Source organism: Podarcis bocagei (genome assembly GCF_964188305.1).
Source record: "Podarcis bocagei genome assembly, chromosome: 3".
In the NCBI taxonomy this organism is placed as follows: domain Eukaryota; kingdom Metazoa; phylum Chordata; class Lepidosauria; order Squamata; family Lacertidae; genus Podarcis; species Podarcis bocagei.
In genome coordinates, this window is record NC_138127.1 from 105,801,942 (window position 1) to 105,819,830 (window position 17,889).

At 45.0% G+C, this 17,889-nt stretch overlaps 1 protein-coding gene across 1 annotated transcript in view; it reads left to right on the forward strand.

The window, feature by feature from the left end:
• The window catches only part of CTSB (cathepsin B), a 28,541-nt gene extending 11,364 nt beyond the window's left edge, over window positions 1–17,177 (forward strand). The window contains exons 2-10 of the mRNA XM_081188776.1: window positions 1,267–1,408; window positions 2,884–2,969; window positions 5,368–5,482; window positions 7,304–7,422; window positions 9,234–9,319; window positions 12,158–12,304; window positions 13,502–13,618; window positions 14,952–15,080; window positions 15,952–17,177. Coding sequence (XP_081044902.1) covers window positions 1,283–1,408; window positions 2,884–2,969; window positions 5,368–5,482; window positions 7,304–7,422; window positions 9,234–9,319; window positions 12,158–12,304; window positions 13,502–13,618; window positions 14,952–15,080; window positions 15,952–16,049 — 1,023 coding nt within the window. The 5' untranslated portion in view covers window positions 1,267–1,282 and the 3' untranslated portion in view covers window positions 16,050–17,177. The remainder of the gene's footprint in view (window positions 1–1,266; window positions 1,409–2,883; window positions 2,970–5,367; window positions 5,483–7,303; window positions 7,423–9,233; window positions 9,320–12,157; window positions 12,305–13,501; window positions 13,619–14,951; window positions 15,081–15,951) is intronic.
• Window positions 17,178–17,889: the final 712 nt, after the last annotated feature.

A 17,889-nucleotide genomic window follows, 5' to 3' on the forward strand; every position in this document is an offset into this window, starting at 1 on the left:
CATCTGGCTAGTTCAGATGACAACCTTGAGTTAAGGAAAGAACTATGAGAAGTTAAAGTAGAAAAGTCACTTGAGGGGACATTTACTGAGACCACCTGTGGGCACCATAGAAGGTGTTGCGCAGACTCAGTGCTGTTGCTGGGTGACACATTGGTGGCCCTTGTTTTGCTCTGTGCCTGTACGGTCGTACCGCGGATCCCGAACACCTTGTGATTCGAATGCTTTGGCTCCCGAACGCCGCATACCCGGAAGTGAGTCTCTGGTTTGCGAACGTTCTTTGGAAGCCGAACGTCCGACACAGCTTCCGATTTTGTGCAGGAAGCTCTTGCAGCCAATCGGAAGCCGCGCCTTGGTTGTTGAACATTTTTGGAAGTCGGAACGGAGTTCCAGAAGGGATTCCATTCAATAACCAAGGTGCAACTGTATTGCTGATTACAGTGGTACCTCGGGTTACATACGCTTCAGGTTACATACGCTTCAGGTTACAGACTCCGCGAACCCAGAAATAGTGCTTCAGGTTAAGAACTTTGCTTCAGGATGAGAACAGAAATCATGCTTCAGGTTACATACGCTTCAGGTTACAGACGCCGCGAACCCAGAAATAGTGCTTCAGGTTAAGAACTTTGCTTCAGGATGAGAACAGAAATCATGCTCCGGTGGAGCGGCAGCAGCAGGAGGCCCCATTAGCTAAAGTGGTGCTTCAGCTTAAGAACAGTTTCAGGTTAAGTACGGACCTCCAGAACGAATTAAGTACTTAATCTGAGGTACCACTGACTTTCCATGAGGTGTTTTTTTTTTACTCTTCTAGCTCACCCAAGTTTGTGGTTAAAAAAAACACACACTCATCATATACTTTGCCTTACACACCTTCTGAAGGCCAGAGGGGTTTCTTAATATGACATCACTTCCACCCCTACCTGCTCATCTGGTTTCACTGACTTCCTAGATGCACCATTGAAAAACTCTTGTCTCCTGTGTGCCTCTTCCTCAAGCAAAATGTCTCTCTTTAATTGGTCCAGATTGCACGATGCTTTTTTATATTCAATGAGCTGAGATCTCTGGCTAGTCAATAGCCCAAGACTGTTGACTGCAAAACCAGCCCCAGGCAAGATAGCATTAGCCAAAAAGATGCATGTCCATAATTCCTTGTAACATTGATATGCTCTTTTTAAAATAGTGATGTGCAGCTTTATTGTTTGTTCGTATTTGGCAGTTTATCAGTCATGCAACTTAAATTTGCTTCCATTCTTTTTCCCCACCCCTTAGGGTTCCAGTTTCCAAAATGTGGCGGTTCGTGGTATCTCTGTGTCTCCTGGTGGTCCTCACGGGCGCTCGCAGTGTCCCCATCTTCCCCCCTCTCTCTCACGACATGGTCAACTACATCAATAAGTTGAACACTACCTGGCAGGTAAGTACCAACTTTTGGCTGGCCAGTTGGGATGGCGGATGACACTGGCAGGAGAAGGAGGTGTTATACCTGAAGGAGCGTTCCCCCCCATCATCCAGCCTGGACACTGAGGTCCAGCGCCGAGGGCCTTCTAGCGGTTCCCTCACTGCAAGAAGCAAAGCTGCAGGGAACCAGGCAGAGGGCCTTCTCGGTAGTGGCACCTGCCCTGTGGAATGCCCTCCCATCAGATGTCAAAGAGATAAGCAGCTATCTCTGACTTTTAGAAGACATCTGAAGGCAGCCCTGTTCAGGGAAGTTTTTAATGTGTGACATTTTAATGTATTTTTAATCTTTGTTGGAAGCCACCCAGAGTGGCTGGGGAAATCCAGCCAGATGGGTAGGGTACAAATAAAATATTAATATTATTTTATTTATTATTATTATTATTATTATTATTATTATTATTATTATTATTATTATTATATTTTATTTTATTATTTTATTATTATCATCATCATTATCTGCCCACTGGGATGACAGCAAGGCAGATGTCCCATTCCTGAGCTCCCCCCCCCTTTTTTTTACCTCTCAACATGCTGCAGATCAGGTGGTAGAATGGCAGGCTTGCTTTCCTCCAAGGTGAAGGGCGTCTGACTTCGCTAAGCCTGGCAGAACAGCTTACTCTATGGCTTTAACCCCTTCCAGGCTTTAATGAAGAGTTGAGCATTTTGGTTATGAGGCTGGTTATCCTACAGTTTGTCCTGAGGTTCCCAGTTCATGTCACCTGCCATTCTGCCAAGTTCTCAGCTGTGAATTCAACATAGGGGTGGAGAAGGGAGTGATCAGGTCCTCATCACAAGACAATTCTGCAGGATACTCCTGTACAATAACTATTGGAGAGTGTATAGTGCTAGCTTGGTTCTCAAACTTAATCCGTTCCAGAAGTCCGTTCCAAAACCAAGCTGCGCTTTCCCATAGAAAGTAATGCAAACTGGATTAATCCGTTCCAGACTTTTAAAAACAACCCCTGAAAGAAGAATATGACATGAATTGTACTATCTAACGAGACGACTGACCCACAAAATGAAAGCAATAAACAATGTACTGTACTGTAAAATCAATAAAACAGTATTGTAGATGATGTATTTTTTTTCCCTTACTTGCATTGTCTAAAGAGGCTTTGCCGCTTTTATCCATTTCCGCAGTCACACAGTCGATAAATCAGTAACTGAACTGGGTTCCACACAGTCACAAAAAACAAGAAAAGCCACAAAAATAAATAGCAAAAACAGATAGACCTAAGTGCAGCGCTCAGAATGGAAGCGTGGCACTCAAATTCGAAGCGTAACACTCAAATCAGAGCATATTCAGCTTCCGAAAAAAGTTAGCAAACTTTTTTCTGGGTTTGCATTGTTCGGGTTGCAAGTTGCTCAACAACTAAGCCGTTTGAGAACCAAGGTACCACTGTACAATCATGTTTCTGTCTTTTCTTAAAGGCTGGGCACAACTTCCACAATGTGGACCTGAGCTATGTGAAAAAGCTGTGCGGCACATTTCTGCATGGCCCCAAACTACCAGAAAGGTGAGTTTTCTGTTCCTTACCTCTAGATACTCAAGGCTGCACAAATTTCCTGTAACTCTGGACCTCTCCATTCAGTTTCCAGACACAGGTCTAGCCTGCTTTTTAATGAGGACGAAGCTTCAGATATTAAGTGGAGCAAAATATGGATTCCATATTGTCAAAATGTGAAATTGATTTAATAATTGCAGTAATATCCCTTTGGGGTTCCTTGCTATTCCTGACCCCTCCCATCATCTTCTTAAATCGCTGCCAGAGGGACTTGGTCACGCTTTGCATGCAAAAGATTCCAGCTTAAACCTCTGCCATCCCATAGTTGGTGCTTTGTCTCAGTACCTTGCAGAGCTGCTAGGTAGATGGACCAATGGTTTGTCTTGGTGTGTTGGGAAAATATTGAGGTTCAATACCCTGGAACCACTGACAGAGCTTTGCCATTTTCTGAAACTCGCTGGCGCTGCAACGCCTAAATAAACATGTTTGATTGACAATTGGAGTCTGGATCTTATTTGCTGTCCAGGCTGAACCCACAGAATATTGGGTATTGAATCCCAATATTTCTCCAACAGATCTATGGTGGTTTCCTATATTCCTAACCTTTCGGGTGGGGAACAGGCTGTGAGTTTTCTGGGCTTTTTGGATTACTGGGTACTTGGCGTGGGTGAGACTTTCAAGACACATTTATATCGGTGGCAGCTGATAATCTAATGGAAAACTGTTTGCTGGCCTATGAAACAGCAGTTTATCTCAGCAACTTCATGTTTTTAACTTAGTGAGTTCTGGGAAACAGTCTTATTACCAGTATGGGTGTTTTGTTTTGTTTTTTACTTTTTATTAACATAATTTTAATACCACTCTTACTTGATAGAAAACATCTACATAGTGTGCAAATAAATCTTAAAATAATTGTTTGAGATGGCAAGCATGCAAGTTCACATTTTTATTGAAATATAAATAACATTGGAAAATTGCAATGTTATTCTGAAAAGTTTTAAAGAAACAATAAAAAAACCTAACCTAAATGAAGAGAGAGAGAGAAATACAAAGTCCTCTATAACAGGTAAATCTTAATTTGTCCCACACAGAGAAAGGGTCCTGCATCAACTAGCTAATTAAAACTAATTTTATTTTGTGAATCATCCTGTGATCTTGTGATGAAGGATGGGTATATGAATTTAATAAATAATAATAACAACCTACCATTACCTTCAATTAAAAAACAAACAAACAAACTGCCTATAATAAAAATTAGGTGTTTCTCTCTCTCTCTCTCTCTCTCTCTCTCTCTCTAATTTTTATTAGTTTTTTAACATATCATTTTTAACGGTAATTAAACATACTTTTACATCTTATTCAATTTTTTTGACTTCCATCAATCCTGCCTGAAAATTTTCCAATCTCGTCTCTTAGTATGCATTTCTTATTTTCCCTATTACATTTCAAACTCATAACCAATATCTCTATCTATTTTCCTACTTTGTAATGCTTCGTATATTTCTCCTTACAAAACTTCTTGTAGTCCTACTAGCGTAATTTGTTGATTACAGTTGCTCTTCAAATAATTCACATACGTCTTCCAATCTTCTGTAAATCTCTGGTGTTCCAGAATGCATGATAAAATCGCAAGCCGGCGTAAGCTTGCTGAAATGAAGAAGGGTTTTAGCAGGTGCTGAAAGCAATAGAATGGGCCTGCTTAATGTTAATGGGATGAGAGTTTAAAATGAGTTCTTGAATGAAATCTCTCTCTCTCTCACTCACTCACACACACACACACACAATTTTCATTTATTCATGAGTACTAGCATCCCTGTTCTAAAAGCAGATTCCATATGCAAAAGGGCATTGTTTATCGTATTCTCTCCCCCCTTTTTATTTATCCTTTCCGCATTTACAATTTCTTCCCTCAAGTACAAAACCAATACATTAATCGTCCAGCTTCCCTTTCCCCTGCTTCCATGGTTCATTCTAGTTCGCCCATTGCTGCTGCATATTCCAATTGCCCCCATTATCTTTTCAAGAGGGCATTGTTTAAATTCTTGGTTGGACTTGGTGTGGGGCACCATCCTGTTTCATGTCTTGATCTGGAAAAAGGTGTTATGTACTGAAGTTCTCACCCTGGGTCAGCAGGGGGATACTGTAGATAGTTATGCAAATGAAGGATTGAAAGTGACGTTCAGTGATTGGATAGTTTTAGAAAATTGTTACAGTTACGTTATACTGGAGCTCTATATAAGCAGGCTGGCTGAACCCTTTAGTTCAGTTCTGTTCTGGCCTGTGAATAAACGAGCTGTTTGAAGAATCGCTGTGTCGTCTGATATGTTCACCCACAACTTAACAGAAGGAATGCCCAGAACGTTAATCTGTTGCTCCTCTTTCCGCACTCCCAATTTTGAAATGCACATAGGATTGGATTTTTCAACGACCTGGACCTGCCTGAAAGCTTCGACTCACGGGAGCAGTGGCCAAAGTGTCCGACCATCGGTGAGATCAGAGACCAGGGCTCTTGTGGTTCCTGCTGGGTAAGGCAAGAGTTTTAATGCCTCCCCTTTGCCGGGGTATGAATTAAGGGGCTCCACATCTGCTATTGTCTTTCTTTCGTTCTTCCTTCCTTCTTTCTTTTTAGGGCCATGTTTTTTGTCCAATTTTGGAGGCAGCAACTCCTCTGAATACAGTGGTACCTCGGGATGCGAACGGGATCTGTTCCGGAGCCCCGTTCGCATCCTGAATAGAACGTAAGAGGCGCGTGCGCGGGTCGCGTTTCACTGCTTCCGCGCATGCGCGTGATGTCATTTTTGACCGTGCGCGTATGCGCAAGTGGCGAAACCCGGAAGTAACACGCTCCATCATTTCCGGGTTGCCGCAGAGCGCAACCCGAAAATACTTATCCTGAAGCATATTTATCCCAAGGTATGACTGTACAGTGGTACCTCGGATTAAGTACTTAATTCATTCCGGAGGTCCGTTCTTAACCTGAAACTGTTCTTAACCTGAAGCACCACTTTAGCTAATGGGGCCTCCTGCTGCTGCGGGAGCACGATTTCTGTTCTCATCCTGAAGCAAAGTTCTTAACCTGAAACACTATTTCTGGGTTAGTGGAGTCTGTAACCTGAAGCGTATGTAACCCGAGGTACCACTGTACCAGTTTCTGAAAACTGCTTTTACGTTCTGTTAAAATGCTTTGTAAAAGCAAATTTCAAAGCAATGAATGGATATAGTTTGAGACAAAGGTTTGCACATGAATCTGTGGGGAAGCATGGAAGAGGGCTGGTCTTGTGTGTGGCACAATATGATCACTGCTGCTGTACCATTTATATTTTTTATTTTGGGGGGAAATTCTTTTAATACAATTACTCGGTGTGTATACAGCCCAGGCAAATCTGAAGTTCTTTTTATAAAGTTCCACAGATCTGAATCGGAGAAGGGTAAGCACCATCTTATTGTCTCCTAATAAGAATCAGTGGTGCTTTTTAAAAAGCGCTGTTATGTTGGGAATGTAGCCAACCTATGCAAGCAGCATATACAGTGGTTACCTTGTTCTCAAACTTAATCCGTTCCGGAATTCCATTCCAAAACCAAGGCGGAATTCCATTCCAAAACCATAGAAAGTACTGTAATGCAAAACTGATTAATCCATTCCAGACTTTTAAAACAACCCCTAAAACAGCAATTATGGATTTTACTAGCTAATGAGGCCATTGATTCATAAAATGAAAGCAATAATCAATGTACTGTACCATAAAATAAATGAGACAGTATTGTGGATGATAAAAACGAAAATTATTTTTTTCCCTTACCTGCACTGATGATAGTCATTCTTTGGATGGGGGGCTTTTATCAATTTCCGCAGTTGCATAATCAATCAGTAGCTGAACTGGGTTCCACACAGTCACAAAGACAAATTAACTGAAAAAGCCCCCCAAAACGCAAAATAAATAGCAAAAACAAAAGAGCCAAACTTAATCAGTTCCAGAAGTCTGTCTGACTTCTGAAATGTTCGAAAACCAAGGCACGGCTTCTGATTGGTGCAGGTGCCCCAGAAACTATAGCCAATAGCCTCATTGGACGTTCGGCTAACAAAAAACGTTAAAAAACGGGAACACTTACTTCCGGGTTTCCAGCGTTTGAGAACCAAAGTATGTACATATGCAAATTTAAATCAAGTCTCTGCCCCGAGGAATTTCCAGTGGGAAAGGGAGGGGGAAAGGCAAGCTAATGGTAATGGAGGACGGATGCAATTGCACTCGTTTAATTATAGTCTGGCTTTGCGGGTGAGGCCTAAGGGGTTATTCTTCAAGAGTTGGCTGGGCCGCTCCTTACTCTCTTGATTGCATTCTCTGAAGGCTTTTGGTGCCGTAGAGGCCATTTCTGACCGGGTTTGCATCCATACCAACACCAAAGTGAATGTGGAGATCTCTGCAGAAGACCTGCTCTCTTGCTGCGGCTTTGAATGTGGAATGGGGTAAGTTCTTTTCCTGTGTCTTCACCTTTCCGAACAGCGACACCCCAGCTCCCTCTGTATCCCGACTTTCCAGAATAGCAACCCAAGCCCTTCCTCTGTTTGAGAAGTTGCTGCATTCGGGAATACAGTTGTCCCTTGGTTTTTGAACAGCTTCGTTCTTGGAACGTTTTGGCTCCTGAACGCTGCAAACCCGGAAGTGAGTGTTCAGGTTTGCGAACTGGAAGCTGAACGTCCTCCGCAGCTTCCGATTGGCTGCAGGAGCTTCCTTCAGCCAATCAGAAGCTGCACTTTGGTTTCGAAGTCGAACGGACTACTGGAATGGATTCCATTTGATTTCCATTGTACGGCTGTAGACGTGCCCAGCATTAGCTCATAGCACCTTTGATCCACAAGGGACGCTGTCGGTTAAACCACAGAGCCTAGGACTTGCCGATCAGAAGGTCGGTGGTTCGAATCCCCGCGACGGGGTGAGATCTCATTGCTCGGTCCCTGCTCCTGCCAACCTAGCAGTTCAAAAGCATGTCAAAGTGCAAGTAGATAAATAGGTACCGCTCCAGTGGGAAGGTAAACGTTGTTTCCATGCGCTGCTCTGGTTTGCCAGAAGCGGCTTAGTCATGACCTGTACGCCAGCTCCCTCAGCCAATAAAGTGAAATGAGCGCTGCAACCCCAGAGTCGGCCATGACTGGAACTAATAGTCAGGGGTCCCTTTACTTACCTCTGAACCACTGTACGTCAAATAATTTAAGTATGGGGAAATGGATAATTAACTTTAAGTGTCTCTTGGCATGGGATGTCAGAATATGCCTCTGGGGGCCCACGCAGCGCCCAGGATGAGACAAACCTCTCTGGGCGTCTTCCTGGTGTTGCACAGCTCTGGGACGTCCACAAATCATTAGTCCCGGGGCGCACCAGCGACACATAGCAGATGCCTATGTGTTCACACACTCAGCAGAGATTAGCAGAAATGAAGTGGACATTGGTGTGCTCATTCTAAGCTAGGGGTCGGCCAACTTTTTTAGCCGCGGGCCAGTTCACTGTCCCTCAGACCTTGTGGGAGGCCGGACTATATTTTGAGAAAAAAATATGAACGAATTCCTATGCCCCACAAATAACCCAGAGATGCATTTTAAATAAAAGGACACATCTATTCATGTAAAAACATACTGATTCCCGGACCGTCCGTGGGCCGGATTTAGAAGTCCATTGGGCCGGATCCGGCCCCGGGGCCTTCGTTTCCCTACCCATGTTCTGAGCCAGCCTTTCTCAGCCTGTGGGTCCCCAGATGTTGTTGGACTACAACTCCCATCACCCCTAGTTAGCAAGGCCAGAGCTCAGGGATAATGGGAGTTGTAGTCCAACAACATCTGGGGACCCACAGGCTGAGAACTGCTGGTTTTTATTAAGCAGTATATACAGGACAAAGTGATCATGATGTCCTCTCTCTTCAGCTCTGAGAGAGAACAGAAAGTAAAAAAGTACAAAAAACACAACAGAGCAGAAGAGATAAATAAGGCTAGTTTCCGTTCTCAGGCTTTCCAAGCCTAGAAAGTAATCACAGACAAGTGATGGAACAGTCACACATCAGCGACGGAAGAGTGAAATGCTAACATGGAATGGGAACTGATGTGCAGTCAATGGCTGCTGCAAAAGACTCTGTTATCCACCAACCTGGTCCTGCAGTCCTTTGAAAGGCCCACCGACATTGGTTTGCTCTGCAAATCTTCTTGCAGGCCTCCAGTTAAAACTACTCCTGCCTATTTCCCCCACGGATCTTCGCGATGGCATTGCATAAATCGTTGCTTCCTTGCAGGTGTAACGGAGGGTATCCTTCAGCCGCCTGGAAATATTGGACGGAGAAGGGTCTGGTGTCTGGCGGCCTTTACGACTCCCACGTGGGTGAGTTTGTCTCCCGTAGCAAAACAGAAACTGCATCAGCCCTCCACCCCACCTAGTGGTTTTATCTTTGTCCTACACCTATGCGGGCACACACACACATGCCCACTTGTGAATCAGAGGCACGCTGCCTCCATCCACTGGAAGCAGTAAACTGGGTTTAATGCTGCCAGGGAGTTTACGGTGGACCAGAAGTTCAGTTTGCAGTAGATGGTTGGCTTAGAATTCCCTGCGTTGGGGGGGGATGTTTGAGAGTTTTGTATGTGGAACAAAATTAAAAAATTCCTTCCAGCGATATGACATAAAGTTCACAGCATGTATGGCACTGAGAGAAAATATCTGGAAGATGCTATATAGATGGTACCACACCCCTGTGAAATTGGCCAAAATGTATAGATTAAAGGATAAGAGATGCTGGAAATGTGGCGAGGTGGAGGGTGACCTATATCATTTATGGTGGACATGTAAAAAGGTGAAAGGCTTTTGGGAATTAATTTATAATGAACTTAAAAAAATATTTAAGTATACCTTTCCCAAGAGGCCTGAAGCCTTCCTGTTGGGAATGATGGATAAAGAAATTAAAAAGGAAGATAGGACGATATTCCTCTACGCCACCACAGCAGCGAGAATTATGTTGGCACAATATTGGAAAGTGGAAACCATCCCCAACATAAAGGACTGGCAGATTAGAATGGTAAACTATGCTGAGCTTGACAAACTAACAGGTAAAATAAGAGATCAGGATGAACAGAAATTTCTGAAAAATTGGAGTAAATTTTGGAAATATATTGGAATAAATGCTTAAAGTGAATTGACGGGGTTAGAACAATACGACCAGCAAGTGAACTTAAGACTATAGATTGAAAATCAAATACGTAATGGAAGGAGATATTCGATACTTATCAAAAGGACGGAGGGAAGTTCAGATTGTGTGTTTTTCTTTTTTCGGACGTGTGGTTTTTCCTTTTTTTCTTTTCTTTTTTCTTTGTAATTTTTTCTCTGTATTTTCATATATGTCTGTTTTTTGTGCATAACTTCAATAAAAATGCATTTAAAAAAAAAAAATTCCTTCCAGTAGCACCTTAGAGACCAACTAAGTTTGTTATTGGTATGAGCTTTCGTGTGCACGCACACTTCTTCAGATATGTGGAAGAGATTGTGAAGGATGTTTTTGGAAGATTATGCTTATTGACTTATTTATTTCTGAAAAGTTAAACATGTCTTGCTTGTAATAAAAAACAACTGCAACTCAAAGCTGTTGACAAAGAGAATGGGATTACCGTATTTTTCGCTCTATAACACGCATCTGACCATAACACGCATGTAGTTTTTAGAGGAGGAAAACGAGGAAAAAATATTCTAAATGAAACAGTGGATGTATGATTTTTATGGTTCATGCTGTGGCCACAGACATGTGATCTGACAGTGAGTTTGGGGTAGCCCAATGCAAAAATCCTGAGGATCCATGTGGATCCGTGCTTTGTAACCAAGTTTTAAGTGGGGAGGGAAGGAAAAGAACTCAAGGGACAAGGAGCTTTTCCGCGGGGAGGAGGGAGGGAAAGAGCACTGTTGCTTTAAAGGTATACTTAAGGTATTTGCCCTGTGCCTGGGTTTTTTTTTCCATTTAACAGTTTGCAGCCTTTTCCTTCCGCTCCCTGTTTTGAGGCGGAATAGATTTGAGCAAGTGAGGAGGACTTTGATTGCAGGGGATTCGCCATTAGCTGTGTAAAAGCGCTCCTCCTTGCAGCCTGAACGATAAGCAGCCACCAGCAGCAATAGAATCGAGGACAAAAAAGCGGTAGGGGCACTAGGACCCAGACAATGCTCAAATCTATCCTGCCTGAAAACAAGCTGCTCAGTCCCAGCCGGGGATTTGCGAAGTTTTCCCCTCTCCCTCATGCCCTCCCCAGCCTTTTTTTTTACTTCCTGGTTTTCACTGCGCTGGCTCAGAGCTCGAGGTTGGTTTTATTTTGCTGCTGGTTGCTTAAATTTTATCTTTCCTGCCGTCTCTCTGCAGCCTCATTGCTCTGTTTAGAGAGGACGCAGACCTTTGCTAGCGTCTCTCCCTCCTCCCGTGTAAGCGGCTGCTGCCGGCTTTGCTGCTATGGCTCTCCTTCCCTCCCTCCTTCCTGGCTCCAGGTCGCTTTAAAGAAAGCAAAGTGAGAGCCTCGTAGAGCGTGTAAGTGGCTCCCGCTTTGCCTGACTGATGGCAGCTATGGCTCTGATCCGTGCATTCACTCCTTAACACGCACAGGCATTTTCCCTTACTTTCTCGGAGCAAAAAAGTGCGTGTTTTGGAGCGAAATTTACGGTATATTGTGTCATCGGTAGAAAGAATCCTTTAAGAAACTTTCAGAAGATAAAAGTCAGCAATAAACTAGAAGCAGATTATAAAACAGAGCATCTGCCCCCTTGTGGCTTTCTGCCCGGCTGCTAAAACATTCCTGTTCAGGATGGATTTTGGAGACATCCGTGGCTTTTAAGTTCCTGTATACAGTCTTGTGTGAAAACTGTTCTGCTGGTATGAGTGATTTAAATGTATGGGGTGGAAATGGCCATGGTTTCATGTCCCTTTTAATTTGCAGTTGGCTACTTTAAAAAAATAAATAAATCAGGAAGGCGTGCCTTAAAGGAAATAGTTCTGTTCTGCCGTTTCCTGCAAAAAAAAAAAAAAAGTCACATTGGCGCCTGAATTGTGGAGCGGGAACAAAATTATACAGATGTACATGTTTTATTTTTGACTGGAGGATATGTTGGTGTCCCAGCCACAGGGTCTCTGGCTCTATGACCCGACCCCCTGGATGGAATTTGACTTTTGTATTTTTGCTCCTGTCCCAACAGGCTGCAGGCCATACTCTATCCCTCCTTGTGAGCACCACACCAACGGAACTCGACCCCCCTGCACCGGGGAAGGGGGCGAAACCCCAGAGTGCACGAAAAAGTGCGAAGATGGCTATTCTCCATCCTACAAAGAAGACAAGCACTACGGTAACAGCATTGCTTCGTGGCAAAGGCCAGCAATAACAATGCAGTTCTTTGTCCCTAGGTTTGAAATATAAAAGACACGGCACAGAAGGAAAAAGGGATGTGGAGGGTAGAGGAAGGAACACCAAGGTCAGGCACCACTCGTTCGTGGCTAACAAGAGTTCTTGTAGGTGGAATAGAACGAATTAAAGGAAAAGCAAATTAAAAGTTCTTGTGTTTCAGCAGAGGCAGCAAAGCCGCCCTGCTTCTCTTTGGCGCGCAGCCTGATGGAATCTTTAAAAGGCTGTTTGCATTGCATGCTCAGGGCTGCAAGCTTTAAAGGGGTGCAATTTAACTTTGTGTCTTGTCTTACAATCCAGTACAGACACCAAGGGCAGCCTGTTTGAAATAGCAGCCCTAGAAAAGCAATCTGATTAATGTGGACAGGTTTTTAATTATGACAGAGCCTGCAGTTTTAGGACTAGACATTTAATCCGGTGCTTAAGATCCCCTTTGGGGATACAGTTCTGCCGTAAAGGTAAAGGGACCCCTGACCGTTGGGTCCAGTTGCGGATGACTCTGGGGTTGCAGCGCTCATCTTGCTTTACTGGCCAAGGGAGCCAGCGTACAGCTTCCGGGTCATGTGGCCAGCATGACTAAGCCGCTTCTGGCAAACCAGAGCAGCGCACGGAAACGCCGTTTACCTTCCCGCCAGAGCGGTACCTATTTATCTACTTGCACTTTGACATGCTTTCGAACTGCTAGGTTGGCAGGAGCAGGGACCGAGCTACGGGAGCTCACCCCGTTGCGGGGATTCGAACCGCCGACCTTCCGATCGGCAAGCCCTAGGCTCTGTGGTTTAGACCACAGCGCCACCCGCGTCTGCCATGGAGAGCAGCTATTCCTAAAGGCGGTTCATAGACCAGGGGTGTGACTTCACCATCCCTGGCATCATTGGCTATGCTGGTTAGGACTGACAAGCAGGGGAGGTTATAGTCTTGGCGTCTTGTCCTGTTCTTCAAAGTGTGTTTCTAGTCCCTATGATTTAAACAGGGCTTGAGGATGCCTCCTCAGGAAACCACAGCTACTGTGACTCAAATCCCAGCTGGGCACCTGGGGTCAAGCAGAGGGAAGGTGATAACACTACAAATCTGATTCTTTTTAAAAGAAAAATGTTTTGAATTCTTGATGATTTGGAGGTTGCCGCCTCTATCTCCGCAGGCGTGACTTCCTACGGTGTGCCCCCCAACGAGGATATGATAAAGTCTGAAATTTACAAGAACGGGCCGGTGGAAGGAGCTTTCGTCGTTTACTCAGACTTCCTCATGTACAAGTCAGGTAAGACTGTTGTTTTTTTAAATTATTTCTGAATAAATTGCCTGGCTCTTTAACTCCTACAGCAGGTGCAGTCACTAGATGTGGCCCTTCGGACTTCGCTGCCTGGCCCCTGGGAGTCTGTTCGGGCCACACCTCTTCCCTAGAAGAAAAGGCGAACGGGTAAACCCTCCACAAATATGGAGTGGAGTCCTTAAGGTGGTTGGATGGTGCCTTGCACACCTCCTTCTGGAAACTCCTGGAACCAACCTTCCCTTTTTTTGCGGGAAGTTCCCGCTGATTCCTGCGCCATTTCCTTCTGATTCCCGCTGCTATCCCAGATTGTTAGATATCCCATAGACTGTCCCTGGGACAAGTGAGGCTGCTGATCCCTTATTTTCAAGGCTGCTGATCCCTTATTTTCAAACCTGAAAGCTGATAGCTATGCTATGCTTTCCTTTGTACCATATCAGCGAGGCCGAGTGGGTGGGTCTTGTTGTCTGGACAGCCCAAGACCTCCATACACACTTCCCAGGCTTGCACCCCAGGGTGCTGCTAACGCAGCAGTTTGACTTCACCCATGTTCGAAAGCACACCCCATTGTCTTTTGAGACAGACTGATGCCAACATCAACAACATCTGTGGAGTTGCTCCATCCCACGTCCCTTTGCTCATTTTGGTTTTTAGATGTAGTTACAGTCTATGCTGGTCCCATGGGTTACCCGAGAGGCAAGGTCCCATGTCCGGTCCGTGGACAAAGGTGCAACATGGAGGCAGTCTGTAGTAGCTGAAGCTGGGTGCAGGGCAGGGAGTCTGGTGAAGTCAGGAACAGGCTTGCAAGCAGGGAGCCAGGGCTGGTCAGGAGCTCAGGCAGGAAAGCAGGACAGGGTTCAGGCAGGAACTAGCAACCAACAATGTTGCTCCCGCAACTTGGGACTGGGGCTGGCCGGCTTTTATCTGCCCCGAGGCATAGGGCGGCCCCGATCCTCTGGTGACTCGCCTCTCCTGGCCTGGAGGTGACCACTCCTCCTGCAGGAACTTAGTTCCCTCTGCCTCTCTGCCTTGAGCCTCTGCAGCTCAGGAGAGGCTGGAGGGTTACCGGACCCAGAGGCAAGCTCCGCTTCCTCTGACGGGGCTGAGAGTGGAGCACCTGCAGGCAATGGGTCCTCAGGAGCCAGAGCAGACTCAGCTGGTGCCTGCACCTGAGAATCCAGCACAGGTGAGGACCCTTCAGGCTCATGTCCCAGCCCCAACTCAGCTGGCTCTGGAGGTGGGGAATCCTGTGCAGGCTGGGATCCCTCAGTTTCAGCATCCGAATCCCAGGCCATCACACAGTCACTTTCTTCCATTATTGCAGGCGTATATCAGCATGTCTCTGGAGAGCAAGTTGGCGGCCACGCGATCCGAATCCTCGGCTGGGGCGTTGACAACGGCACTCCCTACTGGCTGGCTGCAAACTCCTGGAACACCGACTGGGGTGAAAATGGTAGGTGGCCTTACGGGGCCCTGGCTTGATCAGGTGATAACTTGCTGAGTCTTTGCAGGAGAAAAAGCGTCTTTCATTTCTTTGTATACTGTTCGGTGCCACGGCTGTCGTGGAAACATCTGACACTCAGCTTGATTTCAAAGAGTAGCTTGTGTTTTTTTTATTATTAAAAACAATGCCTAATACCTGTAGTGATTTGCATAAGTCAATGAGAGTATCTGGAACAAGACCCAATCAATGAGCTATTCCTTGTCTTATGCCAGGGGTGTCCAAAATGAAGGGCCATGAGGGCCGACCGAAGTTGTTGACCTTTTTTTAAGATTGAAGTTGTTGGGGTTTTTTTTAGGATAGAAATAAACTGCCACTGAAGAGCAACTGTAATCAACAATTTATGCTAGTAGGACTACAAGAAGTTTTGTAAGGAGAAATATCACAAAGAAGATAGACATTAGTTATGATATTTAAATGTAACAGTGAAAGTCAGAAATGTGAATTAAGTGAAAAGATTGGAAAATTTTCAGATGTGATTGATGGAAGTCAAAAAAACATTGTATAAGATATAAAAGTATGTTTAATAATTGTTGAAAATGTCATGTTAAAAAACATATATATATATATGAGAGAAATAAACTGCCACAGGGGCCAGATTAAACCGACCAGCGGGCCGGTTTAGGCCCCTGAAACAGACTTTGGACATGCCTGACTTATGCAAATCATAGCAGTCAGGAATTGTTAAAAGGCAGCTTCTGTGTCCCATCTCGCTTGCACAAAAACGCTCCAGGGTTTAAAAGGTTGCTTCTCTTTGCCTAGCTGAGAGCTCTCAGGCTTGGAGACCCTTCACTAAGGCATTATTCCTCTGCGTTCCTCCTAGGCTTCTTCAGAATTCTCCGCGGGGAGGACCACTGTGGAATCGAATCCGAGATTGTCGCTGGCATCCCTCGGACCAGCCAGTACTGGAAACAGCTGTAAAACCGCTTTTCTTGAATCCAGCCAGTTAGCCCTTCTGCAAATAATCAATTGATCGTACCTGTGGAGAAAATAAGCGGCTGGGGTTGCGAAAGTTTCATGCAAGACATTTTAGACTTTGGCTTTTTTATTTTTATTATTAAAGCTTTCGGATAATTTTTGGTTTTTAATTGTGTTGCGCTGCTCCCTCTGGCAAAGTCTGCCTTTGAGCCGAGAGGCACGTGGCTTGGGTTCGACACAAAGCCTTCCTGGGCTGCCAACGACAGACAATTTGCAGAGCTGAATTTGGGGAGTCTTCCAGCACAGGTGGAAGTGAATGCAGCCCCCATTCATTCTTTTACCACCTCAGTGATGATAATCTGAAACGTCTTCTTCCAAGCCTTAATTGCAACAATCCTCTGGAATTTCTCTTGAGTTGCTGCAGAGCCAATACAGTTGATCCAACGGCCTTGGCTGCTGTCTCCCAGTGCCAAGAGGTTAAAAGGGTATGTTTCCCCAGCTGCCTTCGTCTCAACATGCCCCTAAATTGGGTAGGGGAAAAGTGAGGGGGTTTCAGAGGCTCATGGCCTTATTTCTGAACCGACCCAGCCCCAAAAGTGCGACAGACAGCCAAGCGCTCCTCCTCTGTTGCAATCTCCATGTGAAATGTTGTTTGATTTATTTTAATCTGGCTTTATTGGATTACCACGCCATCATGTTCGCTGGTGCCTGAAAGCCAGCTTTCGATTATAATTGCATTTAACAGCGGCAGGAGGGAATGACTCTCCCTTTGTTTCGTTTTTAAATTAAGATGTTAAGTGATGACACTCAATTTTTTTAAAATCACCTATTCTGTTAGGAGAGCTGGGCTTGTGCATGAGCAGCTGGTAGTTACGTAAAGAACAAACCTATTTTTGCTATTTCAAATTACCAAGTTGTGTTTTTATGGAAATGAACTAAAGCATGCAGCCAGCGGTTCGGAATAAGACAGATACACTCATCTTCCTCATTTCACTAGCTTCCAACTCGAAATACCACCCCACCCCTTTTTTTGCATTTGACAAGAACCATGTATTACAATTGGCTGCTGTTGCGATCACAAAATTTGTCAATTTCTCTCTTCTCTCTACAATAAAGGCCGCATTACCTGGCTATATAGTAAGTTCTTATTCTTCCCCCTGGTGGCCAGAAACTGTTTTGTGTTTTCCTGGGAAGAGGTATGTATTACGCAGCAGTTCTGGGGTAAAGGTTTTACGCTTCCTGGTCTTGTGTGCATGCCTGCCTCCTTAGCTACTGCTGGTGGAGAAACTGGTGTGATGATAAACCCCAACCTTACTATAGAGCTCCATATACAAAGTGCTGTACTTTTAAAGCACGTTCATTCCCTCAAGGAATTCTGGGCGTTGTAGTTTGTTGCGGGTAGCTGGGGACTGTAGCTCTGTAGGAGCCGAACTACAGTGCCCAGAATTCTTTGAGGGTAAGAACGTGCTTCAGGGTTGCGCATGAATATTAGAGCTGCTGTTTTGGGAGGGGAGGCTGCATACATGTTCAGGCTTTTGAAGCACATTGCACTTGCAAGGGTGGGGTCTGTTTGGTATGAACTAGGCCAGCTTTTGAGCAACTGGGCCTCCTTGCAGTTGTTTCATACCACAGTTCCAATTATGATGGCTGAGCCCGATTGGAACTGTGGTCCAAGACATCGTAAAGGGACCCCTGACCATTAGGTCCAGTCGTGGCCAACTCTGGGGTTGCGGCGCTCCTCTCGCTTTATTGGCAGAGGGAGCCGGCGTACAGATTCTGGGTCATGTGGCCAGTATGACTAAGCCACTTCTGGTGAACCAGAGCAGTGCACAGAAACGCCGTT